This window comes from Temnothorax longispinosus, chromosome 8, assembly GCF_030848805.1.
Source record: "Temnothorax longispinosus isolate EJ_2023e chromosome 8, Tlon_JGU_v1, whole genome shotgun sequence".
NCBI lineage: Eukaryota > Metazoa > Arthropoda > Insecta > Hymenoptera > Formicidae > Temnothorax > Temnothorax longispinosus.
Window position 1 is genome coordinate 10269453 of NC_092365.1, and position 23743 is coordinate 10293195.

At 41.3% G+C, this 23743-nt stretch overlaps 2 protein-coding genes across 2 annotated transcripts in view; one reads left to right on the forward strand and one right to left on the reverse strand.

Moving 5' to 3' along the window:
* Window positions 1–23743, forward strand: part of Trp (transient receptor potential) — a 210959-nt gene that overhangs the window by 79404 nt on the left and 107812 nt on the right. The window contains exon 7 of the mRNA XM_071786771.1: window positions 19106–19276. Within this exon, the coding sequence (XP_071642872.1) occupies window positions 19106–19276 (171 nt within the window). The remainder of the gene's footprint in view (window positions 1–19105; window positions 19277–23743) is intronic.
* Window positions 1739–9474, reverse strand: LOC139817750 (uncharacterized). Its single transcript, XM_071786043.1, has 3 exons — window positions 9182–9474; window positions 1858–3496; window positions 1739–1759 (listed from the first exon to the last, which is right to left on the reverse strand). Exons 1-3 carry the CDS (start codon window positions 9217–9219, stop codon window positions 1739–1741), a joined length of 1698 nt encoding a protein of 565 aa, XP_071642144.1. The 5' UTR covers window positions 9220–9474.

Sequence of the window (23743 nt, forward strand, 5' to 3'; positions counted from 1 at the left end):
TTATTCTCATTCTCTCTTACATTTTGTTTCTTTTTTATTCTACTTTTCATATATTCATTCACACTTTCGCTTGCTCGCACGTTTGTCTCAAATAAGATACACTGAAACAACGAGAAAAGAAGATAGATTCTTATTATTAGTGATAAATGTAGCCGCGTGACGGAAAAGGAATTCTTCTTTCAACCCAATGAATTTCCGACTCATGCGAGTTAATGTACCACGATTATGGAAAAGGAAATAAAGGAATTACTCTGTTTATAAGATATAAATAATGTATATATGAAGAAAATAACATCTACAAATTTTCTTTTCGGAGTATGTTGTCATGTCGAGGTCTACTCGACGGTCTCGACGTAAGCAACTCGCTGCTCCTCCGAAAAATATGTAATTTTCACACTACTGCCGATAATGGTCTGTTCTTTTTCGCTACACTTCTGAACTAGTGCAATAAGTTCACTTGTTGTACTAGTGCAGAAGTGCAGCGAAAAAGAACATTAAGTAATACAAAGATTTATTTAAATTACAAAAAAACCGACTTTTCCCAAATAAAAATTACAATGAAGATGTCATCCCCAAATGATTTCCAATCGATTCCATTTATAATAAACATTAAACATAGTCACTATCTGCTAACTTGACGCTCAATAAATTTTGTTAATAACAAAAAATCTATTCTTTCCCAAATGTTTAAACAATTTTCCCAAACTTCCCCAAATGATTCCCAAATTATATAAAAAAGAATAATTCCAAAATATTCAATTTGTCTGCTAACTCTACGGCGGTAATGAATATTTAGTCTCAAGTAAATAGGGGGCGGCAGTGTGGTCTAGTGATAGAGCGCCAGACTCGTAATCTGAGGAACCAGGTTCGAGTCCACTAGAGCCATGAAGCATGGAATGTTTTTCCGATAGCTGCGCCCCTCCGTGCAAGATAGGCTCTTGTGCGGAGAAAACTGGGCTCCGTCTTTCGGAAAGAGACGTTAAGCCGTTGGTCCAAAGGGTTAAAGTAAGAGGAGAAGGATAATATTGGTAGTAGATTGCAAACCCTGCGGGGATATGCAATAAATTACGAATTTTACAGGAATTTTACAGAATTTTTAGTCTCAAGTAAATTACTTATTTTAAAAATTATTAATTGGTTTAATATAATTTAATTATTGCAGTTAAACGTGGTTTAAAAAAACAATTATGTTAATGTTTTATATATATTGTTAGCCGTTCAGACGGCTGAAGGGGTCGTGCTCCGCTCGCGAGCTCGGAAGGATCGGGATGAGGGCGTCTGGCGGGCTCGGTTAATGATCACACTTTGTTAAACACCACTTTAACACTTTATTAAATATACTAGAGCTTGGCTTGGACGAGGTGTTCTTTATTTAGTGTTCCCGTCTCGCGATTCGTTAGAGTTCGTAGATGTTTCAACGCGACGTCGTGGAGTTCTCAGACCGACTGCCTAATCGCTCGATTCGGCGGTCTTATATTGGTTTCCCGTTGCTACCTCGGGATCGCCCGCGGTAGCATTAACCTGTGTGGTCAGCGCTCCGCGCTGACCTTCGCGTCAGCGATATCGGTCCTCGATGGACCTTTGGTCTTGACGATTTTAGTCGCTAGGGCCGAATTTCCCTGACACTTGGCAATTCGGTTGCCAAGTGCGTTGTGCGCTCACAACATCCCTCCCCCCGCGGAAAAAGAAAAACGTAGTTTTTCGTTTATTTATGTGTGTTTTCTTTTCCCTTGAGGGGTTACAATCTAGGTGTCTTATGCTATTTTACATGATTGTTTTTGTATTATAAATTTTTTAGTGGTCCCTTCTTTTCTTTATTACATAGATGATTACAGCTATGATACTTATTACTATTACAATTGTGACTGTGGAGCCTACGGGATATATAATATTTTTATTCGTGAAAATGTTCGGTTGGTTATTTTCCATTTCCTTTTTGATTTCTTCCAGATTCAAGCTTAATTTTATTAATTCTGTCGGATCTTTGATTATTGGTTCCAAATTTATTTCCTTATCGGATTCTATTCTATTGCTTATTGTTATGCTTTTTTCTATTGTGTCTGTTACATTAAATTCAGGTAAATACATTTTTACATTTTTATTATACACTCGGTTTTTGGTCTCTAAATATATATCTGGTGTAGTTAATTTACAACTGTTGCGTAATGTGATTTTTCCGGTTTTCTCTAGTTTTACTTTATTTTCTGGCAATTCTTTGCATTGAATTATTATGTCGGTTGTTTTTGGAGTGGAAAATAACCATGTTTGGGGTTCTGATACTGCAATCCAGAGTGTTACATTTGAGATTATGTGACGCTGTTTTCGGTTTTCTATATATCTCGACGTTTTTACGAAGAGTTGTATTTCAGTCGGCGCATTCGCAGTTATAAAATAGACAGGGAGATTTTGAGCGCAAGTGAATTTGGTATTATCTCGCGTACATTCATTTAAATCGCTTTCTTTTAAAATTATATAATTGTGATTTTCTCGATTTATTCCTAGTAGGGTATGAGAGGGTTCTAGGAGTGTGAAAACATTATGGTCATTGTGTATCGGTACAGGAGTGATTTTTATAATTTCGTATGTTGGGTACGCTATCAATGGGAATACGAGAATAGTATATATGTTCGAGTTATCATAATACGCGTTTACATTTAGATATTTTTGGATAGAATTCCAGTTTTCGGCTTGTATTTTGAATGGAAAATTCAATCTCCTGTCTATGTGTGAGGTCGCTTCTCTTAGTTCTATTATTATTTTTTCGATCGGGAGCACGCGCGTTAATAAAATATTGTGATTTGCGTGAGTCAGATAGTCTGTAATGTCGTTTATGTCTGTCGTGAGGTCATTCAAAATAGCGTTTAATACTAATAGTTGTTCGTCTAGTCCCTCTCTGTACATAAGCTGTTCTTCTAGTTTTCTTGTAACGTTAGCCATTAAATTTTCGTTATATGACAGTGTTTGTTCTAGTTTCTCAATATGACCTATTGTAGCATTAATGATTTTCAATTGATTTTTTGCCGCGTGTTGCAATGTTTGTTGTTGATTATTTAGCAACTGTATTTGCTCATTTATGATTTTTGCGTCTTCAGCGTCCATGGTGCCAAATAACGTTTTACTTATTTGGCATACAGCGTCGATCAGGCCTCGTTTACTTAGGGGTGATCGGTAAATGGTTTGTAGTTGCTCTAGGTTGCGTGTCATTTTACTATTTTCTCGCCTAATAGTTTGGAGCGTGATTTGGCATGTGTTTTTGGTGCTTCTGATGGCATGGTTGCAGATTTCTTCGATGCGTGCTAGGTTTTCCTGAAGTTGTTGATATCTTATGTTTAATGCTGTTACGTCTATGCGTATTGCCATTTTCCATGTTGCTTTCGTTTGCTGGAGTTGTCCGATTTTCTCGTAATATATGCCGGGTTCGGCAGTGAACGCTGTCATCTCGTATGGTAACGGCTCTGACGTCATTTCCCTTGCAAGGTGTAGGGTGATAGCTAGCCTGTAATATGAATATGTTCCTGGGGGTATTCTATTTATCTTTTATTTTATGCTGACTTTATCTGTCAGCAAGTGTCATTTCTTTTGAGTAGCGCATTTTTGCGTTAGTCTACTGCTAGCCTCCAAGCGGTTCTTTACGGTTAGTGTGCTTTGAGTGCCAAAAAAAAGGAAAAATGCGTTGCTTTAGATGTAACCGATTTTTCGCGCCATCCACGTGTGATGCGTGTTTGCGCACCTACTGGTTGCGGGTGGCTCGAGCTCCCCGCGCCCAGGTTGCAGAGCCTGAATCGCCTGACTCGCCGCCTCCCTCGTACGAGGAGGCAGTTCGGGCTGATGTCCTCCCCCTGAGGATTACCGTGGATGTGGCCACAGGGGGGAGAGAAGTCTCCGTCGTGCGACGTGGTGACCTTTAGGTGAGTACTGTTAGTTTTCTTCTCTTTTCTTTTTCCCCCCTTTTTTGCCTTTTTTTTTTTTTTGCTTTTGCTTTAATGTGAGTGCTTTTTTATTCCTCTACTAACGCTTTCAATCGGTTCGCGTGAACGCGTAGCGTCTTTCGTTTAATTTTAATCGTGTAATTTACATTGTCGTGTTTTTCTAAAATAATATATGGTCCCACCCATTGCGAGTCGAGCTTCTTTGAGCGGCCTCGTCGTATCGTTTCGTCATAAAGTAGTACTTTATCGCCTACTTTGAAGGTTGCCTTCTTGCTTTTTTTATCAAATTGTAGTTTCGATTTCGCTTTTTCGTCCTTCGTATTTTCTCTCGCGATTTGATTCGCTGCGCGGATTCGCTCTCGTAGTTCTTTTGCGTAATCCTCGTATGAGTATGTTAATTTCGGCGGTTTTGTTAGGGCCGTCGGTAGGTCAGGTCGGTGCCCGTAGACCAATTCGAAAGGCGTGAAGCCTGTAGTAGAGTGTGGTGTCGTATTGTATGTAAACATCGCATAAGGAAGCCATTCGTCCCAGTCAGTTTGATCTTGATTTATATAATGTCTCAAGTATTCGGCGAGAGTACGATGCGATCTCTCTAGTGCCCCATTACTCTCAGGGTGATACGCCGTTGTTTGAATCTTCTCGATTTTCAATAATTTGCACGTATTTTTGAACATTTCGCTTGTAAAGTTCGTGCCCTGATCCGTGAGAATTTTCTCCGGAATTCCGTGTTCTAACACGATTTTTGTTACGAATTCTTTGGCGATGGTTCTGGCTTCCTGATTTTCGATCGGTATCGCCTTACTAAATTTCGTTAAATTATCCTGAAACGTCAGAATATATTTATTTCCTTGATTTGTAACTGTTAACGGACCGACGATGTCGAGAGCGCATTTTTCAAACGGTCGTTCCGGCGTGTCCGTGATGACCATTGGCATCTTCGTTTTTCTGCTTAATTTATTTTTTTGGCAGTATTCGTATCTGCCGATGTAAGTCTCGACATCCTTTGTTATACCTTTCCAATCGTGTTGCAATCGGATTCGGTCTAAAGTGCGTGTGACTCCTTGGTGCCCTCCGATAGGCGAGTCGTGATACTCGTATAGTATCTGTTTCTTTTCCTCCTCCGAGTATTCTCGGGGCGCATCTTCTTCTTCTTGCTGTATCATATGCACAGCTGACGCCTCTGTTATCGGGTTACGGCTCAATGCGTCGGCGTTTAGGTTGCTCTTCCCTGCCTTGTGTATGATTTCGTAATCATACTCCTCTAATTTAAGCCTCCATCTAATTAATCTTGAACCGGGGTCGGTAACATTGAATAACCAGATCAATGGTTTGTGATCGGTTATTATTTTAAATCTAACGCCATAAAGATAGGGGCGAAAATGCTTGACTGCCCACACGATGGCTAGCAGTTCTTTCTCCGTCGTATTATAGTTCTGTTCCGCTTTGCATAATACGCGGCTGGCGTACGCTATCGGTCGGTCTTGGCCGACTACTCCCTGTGAGAGGATAGCTCCTATTGCGAAATCTGACGCGTCTGTCGTCACTATAAATTCTTTATTGAAGTCGGGATAATTTAACACCGGCGCGGTTGTTAATTTTTCCTTTAATAATTCAAACGCGTTTTGCTGCTCTATTGACCAAATAAATTTTTCTTTTTTCCTAGTGAGCTTGGTCAGTGGCTTGGCTAGTTTCGAAAAATTTTCGATGAATTTTCGGTAGTACCCGGCTAGGCCTATGAACGACTGAATGTCTTTCAGTTTTTTAGGAGTCGGAAACTCCTTGACAGCTATTAGTTTCGACGGGTCCGGTGAGATTCCTTTTTCCGAAATCACGTGACCCAGGTACACGACTTCCTTTCGTAGGAACGCGCATTTACTCGGTTTTAACTTTAGATTGTATTTTCGGAGCCTGAGTAGCACGGCTATTATTCTTCTGATATGTTCCGTTAGCGTCGCCCCGTATATGACGATGTCGTCGATATACACGAAACATCTCAGCCCTAGCAGGCCGGCCAGCACCGCGTACATTAGCCGCTGAAATGCTGCCGGTGCGTTTTTCAGACCAAAAGGCATGCGATTAAATTCAAAGTGCCCATCCGGAGTGGAGAAGGCTGTTTTGCCTTTGTGGTCTTTATGCATGGGGATTTGGTGATACCCCGAGGCCAAATCTAAAATGGTAAAATATTTCGCGTTACCTAATTGGTCTAATATGTCGGTTATGTTCGGCATGGGGAAAGAATCTCCCATGGTGAGATCATTCATTTTCCGAAAATCAATAACCACGCGAAATTGCACTTTTCCGGATGCGTCCGGTTTTTTAAGAACGACTATTATCGGTGCGTTCCAGTGACTCGTGCTCGGGCTGATTATGCCGTCTTCGAGCATCTTTTCTATTTGCTTTTTCACTTCGGCCTTATGCTTCTCGGGTAACCGATATGGTTTCACATTCACGGGCGTGCTACCTGGCCGGATATTTATCTCGTGCTCTATTGCGGTAGTCGCGCTTAAATGGTCGCCGTCTATATAGAACACATCAAAGTAGTCATCGCAAATTTGTTCTACGGCTGCTCGCTCTTCGGCGTTCAAGTGATCGAGCTGTACTTGCTCGCGTACTTTCTTTTGTCGTTCGGCGATGGTCTCGCGCTCGTCGCTCGAGCGTAACGAGAGAACGTCCGCGGTGTCGGGCGGCGGCAGGTCTTCTAAAGTTACATGTAGAGTGAGTATCTCCACGGGCTTGTCCGTCACATTCAATACGCTAATCGGACATTTAAATTCGACGGGCTGCACTAGGCAATGCCCGATAAAGACCCCTGGGGCGGGTTCGCCGCTCCGCACAATGCCGACACGATTATGATCGGTGACGGCTTCCACGATTGTTTCGCTATGTGGCGGAAGTTTTACCTTGCGAAAAGGTCGGAGCTTAAAGGAAGCTGAGCCGATTTTTAATCGCTTTTTCGAATTTGAAATATCTGCTTTGTGTTTTGAGAGGAAGTCGTTTCCTAAAATGCCTTCGTACTCAATGGGAAAATTGTCTTTCACCACGTACATCGTGTGGCGAATTTTTTTATCTCCGAGATCCACAGTGGCTTTTATCTTCCCTATCGTGTGAATCTGGTGTCCGGTTACGCCGACTAGCGCTAACCGTTCTTCCTTCACCATCGCTTTCGCTTTCAAATTTCCCACTTTTATTAACGTGAGTGTTGCGCCTGAATCTAATAACAGGTCCATTTCTCCTTTCTCTGCCTCCTGTACGGGCAGCGTCACTAAGTCTAGCGGGCCTTCCTCGTGCTTCTTGCTTATCTGTGCAACACGATATGTCTCGGCGGCGCGCGCCTTATTCCTTTTAGGCTTCTCATCCTCCTCGCTGCTGCTGCGAGAGGATGTTTCCTCGCTAGATTCTTGTGTCCTTGTCTTTCTGACAGTACTCACGGGCGTTTTCTTAACTGCTTCCGTTTTCGTTCGGCGCGGTCGCTCGGGTTTTGGTCGCCCGTTTAACGACCAGCATTCGTCGCGCTTATGCCCTGCCTTTTTACAATATGAACACTCTATCGTGTTAATGCCGCTAGGCTTCTCGGGTTTCGGCAACGCGTATCTGTTTGCTTGTCGGCCCGTACGGCAATCTCGCGCGTAATGACCGTTCTTTCCGCACTTGTGACATTGTCCTACGGTATTTCCCGCGCCTCGCGTATTCGCGGCGGGGTATTTATTTTTTGCCGTTGCTTGCGCGCTCCGCGGGGAGGGGCCTCTAACCTTTTCCTCCGCGCTGGCGCCGGTTATTGCTTCTTGCAAACTTGCGTATCGCTGCGCTCTTACTAACAGCTTTATATCGTCGTGCAATCCGATCTGAAAATTATGCAGCGCTTGAGTTTTTATGTTTTCAAGGATGGTCTTCTGCTGTTCCTGCGTGTGGCCTTTACCCTCTTCCATTGCTTCATACAATTCGCGCGCTAATTTCTCGACGCGCCTACCGAATTCTTGTGCGCTTTCGCCGGGCTTTTGCGCTAGCGAATTAAATTCCAGCTGCAAGTGCGTCGTGCAGCGTTTTCCTAAATATTCTGTCTCGAGTTCGCGCTTTAATTGATCAAAATCGCGGATATCGCGCGTGTCGAAATCTGTCATAGCCTTCCCTTTAAATTTCGTACAAAGAATAGCTTCGAGTAGCATTGACTCGTTGGTCGGCTGTATATTTTTCATAGCATACGTGCTAGCGTTTATGAACTCTCGGACGCGTTCTCGCGAATCTCCATTGATCTCGGGTATCATTGCTCGCGCTTCTTTAAGGCTGAGGTACCCGGTAACTAGACCCGGTTGGTTCCGGACGTCGCTACGCGTTCGTCCGTATGTGATATCCAGCGGGCCCTGGCTGTGTACGCGACGGTCTCGCGTGTCGGAATCGTATGTGGCGGATTCCATCCGGCCTACGCGATTCTGCAATTCGCGAAAAGCGCGAAGGAGTTCGGCTGATCGGTCGAATTCCGTAGCCTCGATGCGGTCCATGCGTTCTTGCATGTCGCGTATTAGATTAATTAAATCAGTAATCACGGCGTCCGGGGCTCTCAACTCGGATCGCGTCGGCTCTGGGGCCTGAGATCGCCTGGCGGGCGGTCCATTTTGCGCCGTTTCGGTGACGGCTTGTTCAGACACTCTAGATGGGTCCGGATTTTCCTCGCGGTTCTCTCGGCTTGGAGTCGCGTTTCTCGTCTGACTCATTTTGAGAGCTTTAGGCGTATAGTCCTCCTCGTTAGGGTCAAATACGTCGGTGTCGTATGAGGTGAGGGAAAATTCTCCTCGTTGTGACACGTGGCTCGGCGTGACGTCGGAGACGTCTGTCAGTGAGTCTGTCGGAGTCGGTCGCTCTGTATTATTATCGCGGTGTTCGCGTTCGCCTGTTACGCTTACGTCTACTTCGTCGAACGGAAACTCGCGTTCTATGACAACGTTCGGAGATAGTACGGGCGTCTCTTCCTCGGCAAAACGCGAATCTAAATTTTGTCGAACTCGGTCTAATCCGTCTTGCTCAGCGGGCCGGTCTAACCCTTCGCTTTCAGCGGGCCGGTTCACCCCTTCGCTTTCAGCGGGCCGGTTTAACCCTTCGCTTTCGGATCGCGTCGCACTCACCGGGTTAGCTAGATTACGCGAAGCGCGGTGCGCGGACTCGCTATGGACGAACGACGCTTGTCGGACGGGCGTTTGTCGGTTCGGGTCGTCCGACATCTACTTAGCGCTCGGGGATATAATAATTTTCGCACTTACAATATCGCCACGAATCGCATGTTGCTGTCCGTCTGCATCGCCTGGTCGTCGGGCCGCTTTGCTGCTTGGCTGCGTCCCTGTTGTCGCTGCGTCCCTGCCGCGCTGCTATGCTGCTTCGCTGTGTCCCTGCGTCGTCGCTCGGGCCGGTGATGCCGTGCGGTAGGTCGTGGCCGTCTCCGGTGTCACTTCTGCACTCGCGGCTGCTACCGTCTTTTTCGCTCGTGTCTTAGCTGGCTTTTCCTCTCCGGGATATGTTGCCGCCGTTCACTAATGTGCTCGTTTTGTTTCAGGCGTGTGAATGAGCTCAGAAGTCCGGTCCTCTTGCGCGAGTAGATGGAGCAGATCCCACCGCTGCCACCAATGTTAGCCGTTCAGACGGCTGAAGGGGTCGTGCTCCGCTCGCGAGCTCGGAAGGATCGGGATGAGGGCGTCTGGCGGGCTCGGTTAATGATCACACTTTGTTAAACACCACTTTAACACTTTATTAAATATACTAGAGCTTGGCTTGGACGAGGTGTTCTTTATTTAGTGTTCCCGTCTCGCGATTCGTTAGAGTTCGTAGATGTTTCAACGCGACGTCGTGGAGTTCTCAGACCGACTGCCTAATCGCTCGATTCGGCGGTCTTATATTGGTTTCCCGTTGCTACCTCGGGATCGCCCGCGGTAGCATTAACCTGTGTGGTCAGCGCTCCGCGCTGACCTTCGCGTCAGCGATATCGGTCCTCGATGGACCTTTGGTCTTGACGATTTTAGTCGCTAGGGTCGAATTTCCCTGACACTTGGCAATTCGGTTGCCAAGTGCGTTGTGCGCTCACAACATCACAAAAAATTAGTTGAGACAGACTGTTTTATTTTATTAATTATTACCAATGTATTATCGTTAATTATATCTATAATTTATTAATTATACATATTACAGCCTTCACCCGACGCAGCCGGGTCCGTAGCCGTCGGGGCTCTCAGTTTACAAAAGAAATATTTACAGGGCGCCAGCCAATTTTTACAAAATTAGCAAAAGAGTACACAACAAAACTTAGGGGTGGATGGTCGGAGGGACCCTCATCAGATATGACTGAATTAGATTTTCGCTTATTATTAATTCACATATATTTAACATTATATGGTTAAATTATATAATTATGGCTCAGGCAAGAGAATATAGATTTATTATAATACTCACAGTTGCCGACAGAAACTTCTCGACAAATTCTTATTGTTATATATACAATAATTAATATACTTCAGTGACAAAGTACGACGTTTAGTATCGCACAATTCAATAAGGAACAGCGGTCCGACTACTCGGGGGAACGACTCCCGGAATTACAAATATGGTGACGCTAGCACGGCTTTCCGGAGAGCTAGCTTTCCGGCAATCCGGTGTTCCGACAAAGGCCCAGCTTAGGCCGCTTTGTTAGCTGGCGCGTGCGCGTCTCGTTAGTTTCGCCGGTGGGCCTAATGATATTCGAGCAGCCCCGTCAATTTTCCGGCTTCTCCGGCGACAACTGGTTTGGCGTCCTTGTGCGCCTTATGGGCTGTCTAAGTGTGGCTGATATCGCTGTCTTCTCCTCGCCCTTACAATTGCTGGCACGGATCGTTCATTCCCACCGATAGTTCCTTTATACCTTATCTCGTCTTTAAGATTTTCGAAATAATACGTTTCCTGTTCGCCTAAGTCACTCTAAGCATCAACATAACATATTTATACAGAATAACAATATCATATATACGCCAAAAGAACTCCCGACGAGTCGGATCGCGTCGATGTTGAGGAGAATGTAATATACTGTTACATAGTAATTATTTTTTACTAATTATTAATTTTTAAATAAATAATAATTTATTTTTGACCAACTCTGCAGGTAACTGCGTTACAGAGATTGGGGAAATTGTGGAGGTCTGGCGGAAGTACCACGTGTCTCTATTTGCTGATACTTGCAATGCATCCGACCACATCTTAATTACTGCAGACTCTGAACGGGAACCCGGTATTTTGAAAGACGAAATACGAGCTGCGATTAAACATCTAAAGCAAGACAAGGCAGTAGGAACGGATGAAATACCGATCAAGGTAATCAGGAATATGGGAGAAATTGGAGTAGATATTCTGCACATCATCTGCTCTCGAATATGGGATAGCGGTGAATGGCTCAAAAACTGGTCTCACTCCTTGTTCATTCCACTATATAAAAAAGGCTCAACCAAGAAATGTATAAACAACTACAGATTGATTGCCCTCATATCCCATGCCAGCAAAGTACTACTGCACATCCTGAATACCAGACTGCAAGCGTGTACTTGAATCGAGAAATCGCACCCGAACAAGCTGGCTTTGTAAAGGGAAGAGGAACGCGGAAGCAGATGCATATACTGAGACAAATTATAGAGAAGGGCAGAGAATTTAACAACCCACTATACATATGCTTTGTTGACTTTCGAAAAGCTTTTGACACTGTAAAATGGAGCAAACTGTGAGAAGTTCTTACAAAAAAATAAGCGTGCCATATCACCTGGTATACCTCATAAAGAAATTGTACGTAGGGAGTACAGCGGCAGTCCGGGTGGATGGAATTGATTCCGGAGACTACGGAGCTCGTGCTGGGGTTCGACAGGGATGTATCCTCTCACCTTTACTATTTAATATTTATACGGAGTACATAATGCGAACTGTCCTAGATGGATGGGATAAGAGTGTATCCCTAGATGGACGGCTGATATCTAACTTGCGATATCCTGACGATACCTCTTCTTGCATCAACTGAGGAAGACATAAACCTCCTTCAACTCCTAGAAAGAACAAGCCTCCAACTTTGGTCTCGCGATTAACAGAGACAAAACCAAGATGATGATCGTAGATCGGATGGCTGATAACAGACCTGATGTTAGAAGTATAGCCAATTGTGAGGTTGTACACAGCTATACCTACTTTAGCTCCACCATCACTAACAAAGGAGAATGCGAGGAAGAGATTAAGAGACGCTGTGCCATGACCAGGTCGGCAATTGACAAACTCACAAAAATCTGGAAAGACCGAAAGATAACCAAAAACACAAAAATTCGCCTAATGAAGTGTCTTGTACTTCCCATCTTCCTATACGGAGCTGAAACATGGACGATTCGACAAAAAGACCGCAGAAAAATAGACGCCTTAGAAATGTGGTGCTGGCGACGCCTCCTGAGAATAAAATGGGCCGAACGACGTACCAACGCCTCCATATTAAAAGAGCTTAACATACAGCATAGGCTCTCGTCGATCGTTCGGCTACGGGTCTTGAAGTACTTCGGACACATCACACGTAATGAGGACTCCATAGAGCGCCTAGTAGTACAGGGCCGAGTAGATGGCAAACGCTCGCGCGGCCGATCCCCGACTAGATGGACTGATCTCATAAAATCTACAACAAAATGCTCTATCACAGAATGTTCTCGCAGTGCCACAAATAGAGACAGATGGAGGCAAATTGCAAGAGCTGCGGCGGAATCGGTATGCAGTTCATAACCACGACCACTCTGTCAAGAGTGTACGACTAAAAAAAAGAATTAATTATTTTAATACAGAATTTATTTCTACTAATTTATCAATTTGTAAAAAAAGATTAATTTATTTTTGCATAAATACTAATTTTCACGTACCTAACTAGAAATTTTTCTCTGACAAATTACCAATTTTTTAAGTAATGCGTAATTCACTTCTACCTAAATATTATTAATTTTTACGTAATTAGTAATTTTTTGTAACTAATTATTATAATTTGCTAATTTAATAAAACTTTAGGTAAATATGTAGAATAACGGCACGCTCTCTGATTCCTTTGAAATTTTCAAATTTTGTGTATTTTGGGTAGTAAAAAAGATTCTCAGAAGGAAAATTGTTGCTCATGTTCGGTTTGTTTATAATTAATACTTAAAATATTACAATGTCGGTAAGTAAAGAAATAATAATTTATGAATATACATTTCGCTTCTTACTATTAAATCATATGTTATTTACAACCTTATTCAATTATATATTTTAAAATTACAATCTATGTATGTTAAAGCAGAGAATAGTAGAAAGCGTAAATACAGGGTATTCTCTACTGTAACCAAAAGCACAAACTGTTGTCTGCTTTAATTGTGATCCTTTAAATTTTCGTCTCAAAACATTTTTCAAATAAAGAGCCATGTATTTGTATTACCAATTACATCTTGAACTGTAAGCAAAGACTGTTATTAATTTGTTTTACTGAATATAATATATCGAACAACTATATTGAAGTTGTAAATAACATAATATGATCTAATTGAAATAAGAAGCAAAATATATATCCATAAATTATCGTTTCAATTATTATTTCTTTACTTACTGACATCGTCATCTTAAGTATTAATTAGAAACAAACAGAACATGAGCGATAATTTCCCCCCCCCCGTTCTCAGAATCTTTTTTTACTACACAAAATACACAAAATTTGTAAATTTTAAAGGAAATTGATCGAGAAGAGGGTACTATTATATAATATATATATTTACCAAAATTTATTTTGTTATTGCTAATTTCGTGAATAATTAATATTTCCAGACACCATGGTATAAAATCAACGTCTATCATAATAATGAATAATAATGTACTCGATTCAACTAATTAGCATAATTGCCTACTGTTACGTACGGAAATTTTATCCTAAAATTTCGGACAACACACGTTGAAATTTTTGAACGCTTTTTAGACGACGCACGCTAGCTCGGAATTCCGAGCGAACGCTCAGGTCAATACAAATGTTTGTTTTATCCTACGGTTATCGGACGGCCGTTGGTAGGCTGGGAACCAGATGGAGCTCAAAAAAACTACGTTTCTAGAAACTTCTAGAAAACCTCCCCCCTTAAGACACGTAGGAAGTGGTGAGAATCTCGTGCAGGGAGTTCTGGCTATTTTCGGGTATAAAAAGGGCGGAGAACGCCGCGGAGCGACACATCGTTTTTGGCTTCGGCTTTGTTAGTCACATAGTTTTAGACTTCGGCTCTGTTACTTAAATCATTTTTCTAACTCTTATTCAATTCCAGACAGTCACTTTCCGACATTCGACTATACGTTCAAGTCCAAGCATTTGCGCTCGATTCTGGGACTTAATCCCTGTACTCTTATACTTTAAGACCGCGCTTCACGCATAACTCAGTTTGTACTAAGTACTAAGATCTAAAGAATAAAGGTAAGATAAGTTTGAAAAAGGGAATAAGCTTGAAATCTGGGATCTCATCTCGTATTAAAATTCTTAATCAATCACTCCTGAGTTTCGACTCACAGTTTTCGCTGACAAAGAGCGTGGCGATCTGTCCTGGGCGCTGACGAAGAGTATGGCAAACTGGTACTTTCGCTGCCGAAAGGCGTGACCATTACGGGGTTGCAGATTCTTAGAAATCGTAATAATCGTTATTAATTCTCGAAAGTGAATTTGGCCTTTACGCTGACGAAGAGTGTGGCGATTTGGCTTTGAGCGCTGACGAAGAGTGTGGCGATCGAGCTTTAAAATTTATTTTTGAGAACTCAGGCTAAATTACGAAAAAGGGAGGTAGACAAGTTCAAATCAAACAAATTAGGTTCCAGATCAAACAATAAGCTATTACTTCTAATCAAGATCCTCCAGGAATTGCAACAACTAGAAAACGCACCATTTAAACCTATTCCTGTCGACTTCGACATTGATTATCCTAATTACAATCAGATAGATAAAAGTGATCCTCGTTACGAAACTTATAGACTCCGATATCTTTTCGGCCCCGAGCGATAATAATAATAATAATAATAACTTTCACACGACTTGTTCAAATCCCTGGTAAATTGCTTAAATGCATTGACCAAAAAACGAACGAACAACAGACAGAACGTGACACTACAATACAAATTGCGCTACAAATCACTTTCTCGTTCTCTTCAACTTTTACAATTTACAATACAGCATATACGTACTACATACATACATGTGCAATTTTGGATACACTTTCCTTCTTAAAGATCTTCTCGATCCTTCTTAAAGATCTCCTCGAAATCCCTGCGATCAATATATATTGATGATCACTATCTGTCACGACGGTCACGACTGTCACTACACTAGATAAATCCGACCCGCTGATATTTCGCTTCTTGTAACGCCCATCTTAATATCGTGACACTTCGATCCTTGCATGACGCGAACGAAATTCGGAATTAAACGATCGGTATTTAACGATAAGAGACCAGTGTTGCACGATATATATTTCTAGGTTATAACTGACTGACAGAACGCTGAACACTCTGTCTGCACTGAGCGTACACGCACACGACGCACACGTACATATATGCTGTCTTTTTTCAAACACTCGAGGTATCTCAAAAACGCCATCTATCGATGCAAAAGCAACCGTACGTACGGCGACGACGACGACGACGACGACGGCGTTTCTTAATTGTAAAATTTAACATTTCAGACTTTGCGTCGCAATACCTCTGCTCGTAGGGCACGTAGCGGAAAAAATACTTTTATTACATAATTCAAACCCAAGCTATCGATCAAGCCTACTTAGAACTTGATCCGTTCACTTGTTATTGAGATCTCAAAATCTCGGGTACATACTTGTAACTCATACGTTCGCGTAAATAAAAAAAAAGAGTCACGGCGGTCTTGCGCTGCGCGTGTACTCTTGATGTATACAAATTTGATACTTGATACAAGTCTGTTATTTTCTCTGTCATCGTTCACATTTGCGGCACTAAAGAGCATCGGCAAAAAATGCCCGTTTTCGGTACCTCGATTTTTGAAACTTTTTTTATGCCAAATGGTTACTTATGATGACCCAATAATCCCTGCAAAATTTTAAGAGGAGCATACGCCCCGTTTAAGAAATATAGGGGGTCAAAGTTGACCATTTCCAATCAAAAAATATAGCAGCTTCACATTTATACTCCAATAATAATGTCCAAAAAATTCAGCCAAAATGGTTCTTTTAAGATTTTTGGCTGCTGATTACGAATCTGAAGTCAGATTTTAAAAATTCAAAATGGCGGATCCAATATGGCGGACTGATTTTTCTTAAATTCATCGGATTCACTTGAAACTCGTTACTCGGGGGTTTTGGGGGTCGCTGATTGCGAATCTGAAGTCAGATTTTAAAAATTCAAAATGGCGGATCCAATATGGCGGACTGATTTTTCTTAAATTCATCGGATTCACTTGAAACTCGTTACTCGGGGGTTTTGGGGGTCGCTGATTACGAATCTGAAGTCAGATTTTAAAAATTCAAAATGGCGGATCCAATATATCCAACAAAGGCAAGATGTAATAATCCAACCAACGAAGGCAAGATGTAATGCATAATCCAGCCAGCAAAGGCAAGATGTAATCGACAATCCAGCCAGCAAAGGCAAGTTGTAATAATCCAACCAACGAAGGCAAGATGTAATGCATAATCCAGCCAGCAAAGGCAAGATGTAATCGACAATCCAGCCAGCAAAGGCAAGTTGTAATAATCCAACCAACGAAGGCAAGATGTAATGCATAATCCAGCCAGCAAAGGCAAGTTGTAATAATCCAACCAACGAAGGCAAATGAAATTAGATGGCGTATGCGTTGCCGTCTCGAGCGCTGTCGTTCCGAGCGCTGCTATCGTGCAGACCGTCCAGGGCGGCCACCTCAACACAATAGAATGTTAATGAAATGATGATCTGCTGATCGTCTTTTGTTTTCAGGGTTTTGTAACTCTAGGCCGAACTGTTTAAAACGAGACTCAGTCCGCTCGATGCTCACCGCTCCTAGGTAGAATATAGGTCCAATGTAAGGAAAAATAGGTCCATTGTAGGACAAAATAGGTTCTATGTAGATTTAATGTAGTGACAAAGAAGATTTAGTGTTGGTTAAAAGTTAGTTCACCGTTAGATTCGTGATCAGCGACCCCAAAAACCCCCGAGTAACGAGTTTCAAGTAAATCCGATGAATTTTGAAAAAATCAGTCCGCCATATTGGATCCGCCATTTTGAATTTCTCTAAACTGACTTCAATTTCGTAATCAGCGACCCCAAAAACCCCCGAGTAACGAGTTTCAAGTGAATCCAATGAATTTAAGAAAAATTCGTCCGCCATATTGAATCCGCCATTTTGAATTTTTAAAATCTGACTTCAGATTTGTAATCAGCAGCCAAAAATCTTAAAAGAACCATTTCGGCTGAATTTTTTGGACATTATTATTGGAGTATAAATGTGAAGCTGCTATATTTTTTGATTGGAAATGATCAACTTTGACCCCCTATATTTCTTAAACGGGGCGTATGCTCCTCTTAAAATTTTGCAGGGATTATTGGGTCATCATAAGTAACCATTTGGCATAAAAAAAGTTTCAAAAATCAAGGTACCGAAAACGGGCATTTTTTGCAGGGGGCTTGCCGATGCTCTTTGCATATAAATTTTTAACGGAACACACGAAAAAGTACACGAAAGGTTTAATTAGCGGTAACGGAGATGTTATGACACTTCCACTGCGTTTTCTTTGAATATGTACGGCTATTAGACGGCTTTAGATATGTACGGCTATTAACTTGTGTTGAACTTGTGTTAGTACAGTGACAGACTGTACTAACTGTGCAGACTATACAAACTGTGCGTCCAACTACCACGGTGCTAACCTGAATTATGAATCAACCTTATCCTAATTGTTCATATGCTCTATTTTAATCTTTTTATGAATGAAAATTGCATTTATTACCCGAAACGATATATTATACACTTGAAAGAAACTTTATCAATGGAAAATATTGATACAAAATTTCGAGAGGCTCAAAAATTTTCTTTATTGCTACTACTAAATCAGTTTTTTTTATTTTTTTAACTGTAATATTATTTTGATTTTAATGAAACTCGGGGGAAAATATCTATGTTCTAAAAGAACTATTTCACGATTTTGTATTCACTATTCCTCTCAAGATAAGTACTGAAAAAAAGTACAGCCCTGCAGCAATATCCCTGAAGCCATTTAGCCCCAGTCTCTCCTAACGGCTGAACAGATGTTGTTTTTTTAGTTTTCGATGTCAATGTGTTTAGAATGTTCTAAAACGTAGGAAAATTGCATTAAAAAGAAATGTCCGTGTGCGTGTGCGTGTGCGTGTGCGTGTGCGTGTGCGTGTGCGTGTGCGTGTGCGTGTGCGTGTGCGTGTGCGTGTGCGTGCGCGTGGGCGTGCGCGTGCGCGTGCGCGTGTGCGTGTGCGTGTGTGTGTGTGTGTGTGTGTGTGTTAATTTTATGTAATATGAAATAAAACATAATTATAAACAATTAACAATATACAGATTCATAAGTTCTATATTTATTTATAATATAATGCACATATAATTTAATTGATAAGGTTGTGTTGGATTATGATGGGACGTGTCGGGGTACATTTAGATGTTTGGGGTGGGTGGGGGTGGTCAGGTAAATGGCGTGAGTAAAAGTCTGTAAGGGTGTGAAGGGTATTGGGAAATGTAAGGGTGTATACAAATATTGAAATGTCGATTTATAAAGGGACACCGAGACGACAACAATGACATTGATGATAATGTTTCTTAAATGCAATTATATATGTTTAAGAAAGGTATAGAAACTAACACACACATGTGCTATCTGGAAGTCTTACGTGAAAGTACCATTTTTGTTTTTCGAGAAAATCATAGAGAATTCGAATCCATTTGGTCAAAGTTCTAGTCTACTTGAACATACTGCTTTTATTTTTCGAAATGGTCATAGAGAGTTTGAAACTATAATCTACAGATTTGAACTTACTTATAAGATATTTAATCCCATTGCTAACTCCATTCATGCATTATTTTTCAAAAACACTAAATCAAGAAAACAATCAAATTCAACAAGCTTAATCTAGCATTAAGTTCTCTCAAATACACAAATGTACATATTCGTCTGTCTTAAATATAATTCTACATCCAGGAGATGCGGGAACAAACGCAGCAATTTGCGACCTCCTTATTGGACCACGCGCGCACGTCTTACGAATTGGAAGTAATGTTAAACTACAATCCTACTGGCGAGAATTGGGACCCTGGAGAAAGGCAGACCTTGGACCGGCTTAAACTAGCTATTAAATATAAGCAGAAACAAGTATGTAGTCTCTCTATATGATAATACGTTTTGTATGTTTATATATATCTTGTATATTTTTATGAGATATAAAAATGTAGAAACTGATAATAATAATAGTAATAATAGTGGCAAAAAAGTGTGGCGCATATATGTATAGGTACTTACATTTATATGTATATATCTTCAATATTTAATAATACGTACTTAATTATGTGACATATGCAGAATATTTCCGTTCTGATTAATATACTTACTCGAATATTACCGGTACTCTTTAGAGATTAAATAGTATTAAAAAAGACAGATTTTTTTACATAAAAATATTTAATATCGAACCATAGATTTAATGCAATTTCGAGATAAATTTAATTTTTTAAAATAAAATCAGTTTTATAAAGTGTTTGTGGCTTTTCTCATAACAAGTTTAATGATGTAAAGTCTATTCTAGATCAAACGACCTAACGCGAACATAACAAAGTCTCGACTTAGCTTTGTTTAGTATTATTTTGCAAGATTAATATTATTTCACCTATTATTTAGATTACACTAGACATCACAGACGCGCGCTTTGCGCTCGCTATTTAGCTTTAACATTACACACAACTGTCAAAATATACGATGACAGCTACTCTGAAGTAAGCGCAGCGAGAGAACCAATTGGCAAGCGACAACAATAAACTTCGATAGATTCGAGTATCGACTTTACATGCCTTTTTTAGATACTTATTTAGATTTTTTAGATAAGATAGTAATGATGACTAGACATCACAAACGCGCGCTACGCGCGCGCTATTTAGCAACAGATATACACAACTGTCAAAATTATGCTATGACAGCCGCTCACGAAGTTAGCGCAGCGAGAGAACCAATCAGCATCGCAAAAAAAAGTCAACAATAAACTTCGAGACTTTCGAAAAGACTTCGAGAGATACGAGTATCGATTTAACATGCCTTTTTGCTTCCTCATAGAGGAAGCTTTGTTTTCATAAACTTCGTATATGGATCTTTGATCGCATATAAAGCTAGGTCTAATCAACCAAATTTTAAAGAATTATATATAAAAAAATAAGGATAGAAATAAAGACCAAAGAAAATATTGTTTTCCTAACGCGAGCGTGAAATGGGCCGCTTTTCGCGCTTGTTTTGAGTGAGCAAAACGATCCATTTCTCCACTAGTTGAAAAATGGAGCCATTTCTCAACTAGTGGAGAGGTAATTATGCATAATAGCGACGTCCTCTCCGATGACCTTGACCTTGACATATGTTGTGAAGGTCACCTTACTGAGTGACCTTCAAAAGGTTTTAGCCGTCGGTCATTGTTTATTAAAAAGTTATAAACAAAAAAAGTTTGAAAAATATAGCAGCTATTTTGAGTTTTGGAAGGCATAAACGACTAATATAAACGTCTTTTTTTAAAGCAGAGAATACTTTATTTCGCGAGAAAGTTGCTGCTTTACCAAAATACAACATTTAAAGCAGTAAATTGTTGATAAATTGAAGTCTTTTTGTTAAAGCAGAGAATACTTTATTTTGCGAAAAAGTCGCTGCTTTACCAAAACACAACATTTAAAGCAGTAAATTGTACACTGATAGGAAGACACACAGATAAAGCACACATGAAGCACACAGATAGGAAGACAGGAAGGGATTAAGAAAATACAGGAAAGGCGGAACGCTACCGAAGAGATTGGAATGGGAGAAGAAGGTACAAAGGAGGGGGAAGAGAAAGTCGTTGGAGGAAACGATATAGGGGTGGGGGCCGAGGGATATGAAGAGGAAGAGGAAGGAAATGGCAGAGGGGGGAAGAGACGAAGAGTGCGTGGCTTTCTGGAACGTAGCAGGTATAAAAAACAAGGATAAGGACTTCTGGGAGAGGATAAAGGAATGGGATGTAATGATGGAGACATGGTTGGATGACAAAGGATGGGAGAAAGAGAAAGAGAAGCTACCAAGAGAATATAAGTGGAGAGTACAGTTAGCGACCAGAAAGAACAGGAAAGGTAGAGCGTGCGGAAGAATGCTATTATGAATAAGGAAAAGCGTAGAGGAGGTAAAGGAAAAAAGGGAGATGGTAGAGGAAGAAGAAAAAATCGAAGGTAAGGTAAGAATAGGAGAGGAAATATGGAGAATAATAGGAATTTATGTAAACAACGATATAGACAAGAAGTTAGAAAGTTCGAAGGAGTGGACGGAGAAGGGGGAAAAAGGAGTAAGGACCATAGTAGGTGGTGACTTTAATGCGAGAACAGGAGAGGAGGGAGGATGGGAAGAGGAAGTCGAGGGAAGAGGGGAGGAAAGAGAGAGAAAATCTAAAGACAAAAAGGTAAATAAGGATGGTAGGAAACTACTGGAATTTATCGAGGAAAGAGGATGGATGATACTAAACAGAGGCATGAAGGGGGATAAGGAGGGAGAATTTACATACACAGGAGGGAAAGGTGAGACAGTTATAGACTACGTAATAGGGGACAAGGAGATCAGAGAAAGAGTAGAAGGATTGCAAGTAGGAGAAAGGGTAGACTCAGACCATCACCCATTAATACTCTGGGTGAGAGGTAGCCCAAAAAGAAAGCAGAGAAGGAGAGTAGCGGAAAGAATGAGAAGAAGAGGGATATGGACCGAAGAGGGAAGAACACAATTTAGGGAAAAGCTAGGTATGATTAGAGGATAAAGAGAGCTGCAAGAGGAGATAAAGGAAGGAACGCTGAAGATAAGAAGAGTAATAGAGGAGAATGAAAAAGAGAATGAAAGAGGGGTTAACAAGAACAGAAGAGGGTGGTGGGATGAGGAATGCAGGGAGAGAAAGAGGGGAATGAGGAGAGAACTAAGAAAATGAAGAAAAGGAAAGGGAGAGGCGAAAAGATACAGAAAAGGAAAGAGGGAGTATATGAAAATATGCGAAAGAAAGAAAAAGGAGGAGAAAGAAAGAATGATTAGAGAGATAGGGGAAGCGAGAACGGAAGGAAAGGTATGGGATTTGATAGGCAGGGTGAGGAAGAGAAGGAAGAGGATAAACGAAGAGATAAAACCGGAGGAGTGGAATTTTTCATGGAATTAATAGGTGGAGTGGAGAACAGGGTGGTGAAAGGGGAAGGAGGAGAGGGCAGACAAGAAGAGGAAGAGATAGAACTGGAGGAGGTAAGAATGGTAATAAAGAAACTGAAAACAGGAAAAGCAATAAGCAATGACGGGATACCGAACAAGGCGTGGAAATTTGGAGGAGAAGAAATGGTGAAATGGATATGGGAGATATGCAAACGGGTCTGGAGGGGGGAAGGCTGGCCGGAGCAATGGAAGGAAGGTGAGATAATCTCAATAGTGAAGAAAGGAGAAGGACGAGAGGTTAGGAGAAGGACTATAGAGGGATAACGATCATGTCCTCGATTTACAAAATTTACACGGCGATATTAGCGGAAAGGATAAAGAAGGAGGTAGAAATGAAGAAATTGATCCCCGATAACCAAGCAGGATTTAGAAAAGGAATGGGGACAATGGATCAAATATTCGCGTTAAATTACTTGGTGAATAGACAACTAGGAAAAGAGAAAGGAAAGATGACTATTGTTTGTGGATTTGAAGGCGGCATTTGACTCAGTGGATAAAAAAGTACTAAGCAAGGCAATGAGAGAGAAAGGAGTGAGACAAGGGCTGATAGACAGGGTAGAGGAGGTATTGAGAGAAACAAAGAGCAGAGTGGGAAAGAGAGAAGAGAGTGGAGGACAATTTTGGACGGCGAAGGGCTTGAGACAAGGATGCCCGCTAAGCCCAATATTGTTTAACTTATTAATCGCAGACATAGAGGATTACATGAAAAAGGGCGGATGGGGAGGCATAAGATTAAGAGGTGAGAAGACATACACGCTAATGTATGCAGATGATATAGCACTGTTGGCGGAGGAGGAACAGGACATTAGGTCAACATGATAAGCAGGACATGATAAGCAGGACATGATAAGCAGGTTAGAGGGATGTTTAAACGGGAAAGGTTTAACATTGAGTATAGAGAAGACAAAGATAATGAGGTTTAGAAAGGGAGGAGGAAGGAAGAAGAAATATGACTGGAGATGGAAGGGGAAGAAGTTAGAGGAGGTCAATGAGTTCAAATACCTGGGGTATACGTTGAAGAAAAATGGAGGACAGGAAGCGCATATCAGAGAGAGAAGAAGGAAGGCAGCAATAGTAATGAGAGAAGGGTGGGGGATAGGGAAAAGAAGTGTGGGGGATAGGGAAAAGAATGTGGAAAAAGGACTGCAAAAGAAGGGTATGGCTATATGACACTCTGATATGAACGGTGATGGGATACGGGGCAGAAATATGGGGATGGAAGGAAAGGAGGGAGGTAGAAGGTATTCATGAGAGATATCTCAGATGGATACTTGGATTAAATTGGAGGACGCCAGGATATATAGTTAGAGATGAAATAGAAAGGGAAAAGATGAGAGCTAGAGCAAGTAACAGAGCATGGAAGTTCGAAAGAAAACTGGA

Bases quoted from the DNA above. Each gene is read 5' to 3' on its own strand.
- LOC139817750 (XM_071786043.1), bottom strand. From the start codon at position 9,219: ATGCAGACGGACAGCAACATGCGATTCGTGGCGATATT. The intron at 3,497-9,181 runs GTAAGTGCGAAA...TTCATATTACAG, and splicing joins ATGCGATTCGTGGCGATATT to GCTAGCTATCACCCTACACC. The intron at 1,760-1,857 runs GTAATAGTAATA...CATGTAAAATAG, and splicing joins TAGGCTCCACAGTCACAATT to CATAAGACACCTAGATTGTA.